At 38.4% G+C, this 3,773-nt stretch overlaps 1 protein-coding gene across 1 annotated transcript; it reads right to left on the reverse strand.

The window, feature by feature from the left end:
* Nucleotides 1-140: 140 nt before the first annotated feature.
* Nucleotides 141-2,585, reverse strand: LOC120079411 (putative endo-1,3(4)-beta-glucanase 2). The gene has a single exon (XM_039033576.1). It carries the CDS (start codon nucleotides 2,452-2,454, stop codon nucleotides 319-321), a length of 2,136 nt encoding a protein of 711 aa, XP_038889504.1. The 5' UTR covers nucleotides 2,455-2,585; the 3' UTR covers nucleotides 141-318.
* Between the last annotated feature and the right edge of the window lie 1,188 nt (nucleotides 2,586-3,773).

Here is a 3,773-nt window from a genome sequence, read left to right on the forward strand (position 1 = left end):
ATATGATATTAAATTTGTCTCTGTTCATTAGCTTATTAATTTAAGATGATATTAAAATTGATGATATTATTCACTGACCAATTAATAGAAATGATTAAAAAAAATGACCCATTGATGCAATCAACAATGTGAAACACGACACTAGTGTTAGAGGTAAGTGGCCAAATTCAAATATATATTTTCTCTTTGTTTTTTTTTTTAATGTAAATTTGATTAATAAATTCGAAAAGAATACGAAAAAGAAAAGATTGACACGTGTAACACGTGGAAAACTAGGCAATCAAAATCCCCTGTTCCCCTGTTTTCAAGTTACCGTCTTCAGCCTCGTCCCTCCGGCCGACTGTAAATCCACCACAAAAGATTACTGAGAGAATTCCCATCATCATGCTTCTTCAACTTCTTTACCTTCTCAATCGCACTCTTCTTATCATAAATCCCTTCCAAAGCATACGCAAATCCCTTCCATCCTTCGCCGGCGTCTTCCCGTTCCAACGCCCGTGACACCCACTCCACAACCTCCTTCACAAACCCCTTGTCGGAAAACACCCTCTCCGACACCGGCAATACCGGCAACACCTGTATCCCAACTCTACACTCCCTCCACTCCGCCGGCGCAAACCACAACCGACTCTCCCTTGCCGCACTCCACAATATCCCCACTACTCTGTTTTCCTCTTCAAATCCCTTGTCGTAAATCCAGTTTTTTTCGCTCTTCACATGCCACCATGTCTGCGTCGCCGCAATCTCAGCCGCAGTCAGGGTCGACCCAGCGGCCGTCAGAGACTCATCGTCGTAAGCCAAACCCATCAGCGCCGCCGCGTAATAGGCGTTGACGGCTTCGCTTGTGCTTTCCTGATTCCGGCCGTCGGGGAATTCCGTTAATCCGGCGGCCCACGAGTGGAGCTTCCAGAAATCGAAGTTTCTAAACGGAATTGAGAATTGGGATTTTTTGGGTCTGAAATTCATGTAATCGTAAACCAAAGCGTACGCTTGAGGCTTGAATTGTTTTCCCCAATTTGGGTCGAGTTTGGCAAGAACGGCGATTGAGTACACGAAATAACCCAAATGGAAATGATGATCGTTGTAGATTCCAAATCCGAAATCCTCTGTTGTACTTGTAGCTCCGTTCTTCGTTACCAATCCAGCCCATTTTCTTTCATATAGAAATCCATTTTTCGGAAATTTCCCGATCAGCCATGGCTGAATCCCGTTTTTCAGGAATCTCACCACCGCCGGAATGACACCGGCGCCGTTATCCACCTCCTCTGCGATCAGTGCCAATCTCGCAGCTCTGGCCAACAACTTTGCGTAGAAATAAGACGACGCCGTTGACGAAAGCTCTGTAACGTTTAAAGTCGCAACGTCTCGTTTAAGAGCCGCGACAATTTCAGGGAAGAACTTTTTGTCGATTCCGTTGATTGAATGCCAAGTGATCGGAACCGGATTAAAATTCAAATCCCACGAATCTCCGACGACTCCCAGAAGGTCGCCGTCGATGCTGCCGTACCGGAGATTCGGAAGAACGGTTTGATTTCTCGACAAAATTTGCCGGTGCAATGGGTGAGCCAACATGAGAAGGCCGCCACTTCCTTTCTTCTGCCATTTGTATTTGAACCCAAAATTTTCAGACAACTTCACATACCCAGAAACAGGGTAACATCCACTGTACCGATCAAGAATGTTCCCCGATTCCATCGCTGAATTTGGCAAAACAGCAATCCGAATCACGCCGGAAAATCCACCGGAAGTAACAATCTGATTATTCTTCGATTTAATCAGATAAATCGCCGACGAGGAATAAAGTACCCAATTCCGTCCATTGTTCAACCGAATGATATGTTTTGTAGAATCGTCATAAGAATCAACAGACCGGACGCCATTGCCGGTTGAGATCGAAACAGAGGAGATTTTCAGAACAGAGAAAGTCAAATAAGGACTTCCACGAACAAGATGGAATCTGAAATCGCCAATGTCCAAATCAACACCGAGATCGCTGAAGGACGAGATGAAATGGGTTGTGTTAGAAACGGGGGAAGTTCTGTCGAGTGCAGAAATGGTGAGATCGGGGTAGAACTGCAACTGGGTGATTGAAGAATTGGAAATACGAGATGGGTATGAAACAGAGAGCGAAGAATTTGCCGTTCTGACGATATACGGATGAATATATTCCGGCTTATCGCCATTGTTGAGGACAAAGTTCTGGAAGAAGGAATTAGTGGGAAGGGGAGAGGAGAGGAGAGTGGGAGAGAAGAATTTGGCGGGGTCGGGAACCGCCGTGGAGGTGGTTTGGGGGAAGAGAAATTGGCCGGAAACAGCCGGCGGAAATGCAGTGAGAATAATGAAGAAGAAGAAGAAGATGGAAATTAGCCATGGCTTAGGCGTTTCCATGGCTAGTGAGGGATTATTGGTGGAGAGGATTTTATAATTATAAAAGGGAGGATTGTGGAAGGTCATAAATGAAAATGATGTATTAAAATAAGAAAGAAATGATGAGTTCTTAACGTTCTAATTTGTATTTTTTAAAAAGGGAAAAGTGTAACGTCATTATTCCCTAGGGAACAGTGGCAAATAAAATAATGTTTAGGAAGAAAGAAAAGGTTTGAACTTTTTGTTTTGAAATTAAAGCAACAGCTCTTGATGTAATGTGTAATTAATAGGCACAAATACCAAAACAGATCTAAAATTAGTAAGAGACGAATTTCAAGAGAGATCTAAGCCACTTTTACTCTCACCTAATAAAAATTGATCTAATCGAAACAGAAATAGGATTAATCCTCATCAATTTCAATCGAAAACGTGATTGAATTTCTTTTAATCACGTTTACTTAAAATTATGAAATTGCCACATCTGGAGAAGATTAAAAAGTGTAATTTAAAAAATATCAAAAATTGGATGTGGACAAACTCAAACGGATAGTTCTTTACTTTGTAGTAATATTACACTTGAACTTTTACAGATATTTCAAAAATATCCTTAGAGTATAAAATCTTTAAGATTTCAAACGAAAATTAAAATATGAAATGGTGTGACAATTATTAAGAACGAAAATTTAGATCATCACGTTGTTTTAGATTACCGCTACATAGTTCTAAGTCTTGCTTTTTATTCGAAAATATATTAAAGGATAGTTTTCACGTTCATGAAACTTCTTGGGTAATATTACAAGTTACGAATGTATAAGGTATTTTTGAAACAAATGACAAAGTGTAAGATTATTTGTTATAATTGTATTACATTCTTTTTCTAAATTTTGAAACTATGTTCACATATGATTACTTTTGCATATAAATTACCGTTATTATGTAATCAATTTTTGATCAAAATTAACTTTAAGTGATTACATTTAAGACCAATTGAATTGCATAGAGCAAAGTGTTATTTTAACCAACAATCAACTATACTATAAACTTTGGTATACTTAAAATCTCAAACAAATAATAAGAGACATTAATTTCGAGAGATATCTTTGATAAGAACAACAAACTTCCAAATAACTTCGGAATGATATGATATTGTTCACTTTAGATATAAATTCACATTTCTCTCGTAACCAATTTCTTCCCTAACTGACATCTTCTCATTTTTCTCCATTTATTTATAAAGAATTGCATGCTAATTTTTTTTTTTGCTTGTAATTGAAAAAATAACTATAAATCTCTAACAAAACGTCGATTCACTTTAAAAAAATTAGAATTTAAATCAATAAAATTATTGTTTGGAGTTTTAATTCCTACAGATCCTCAAGTTTAGAAATAAATTGATTTTAAATATA

This window comes from Benincasa hispida, chromosome 6 (genome assembly GCF_009727055.1).
Source record: "Benincasa hispida cultivar B227 chromosome 6, ASM972705v1, whole genome shotgun sequence".
NCBI classification, from domain to species: domain Eukaryota; kingdom Viridiplantae; phylum Streptophyta; class Magnoliopsida; order Cucurbitales; family Cucurbitaceae; genus Benincasa; species Benincasa hispida.

What these genes read in the sequence shown, in the direction of transcription:
- LOC120079411 (XM_039033576.1), bottom strand. Translation starts at nt 2,454, where the DNA reads ATGACCTTCCACAATCCTCCCTTTTATAATTATAAAATCCTCTCCACC.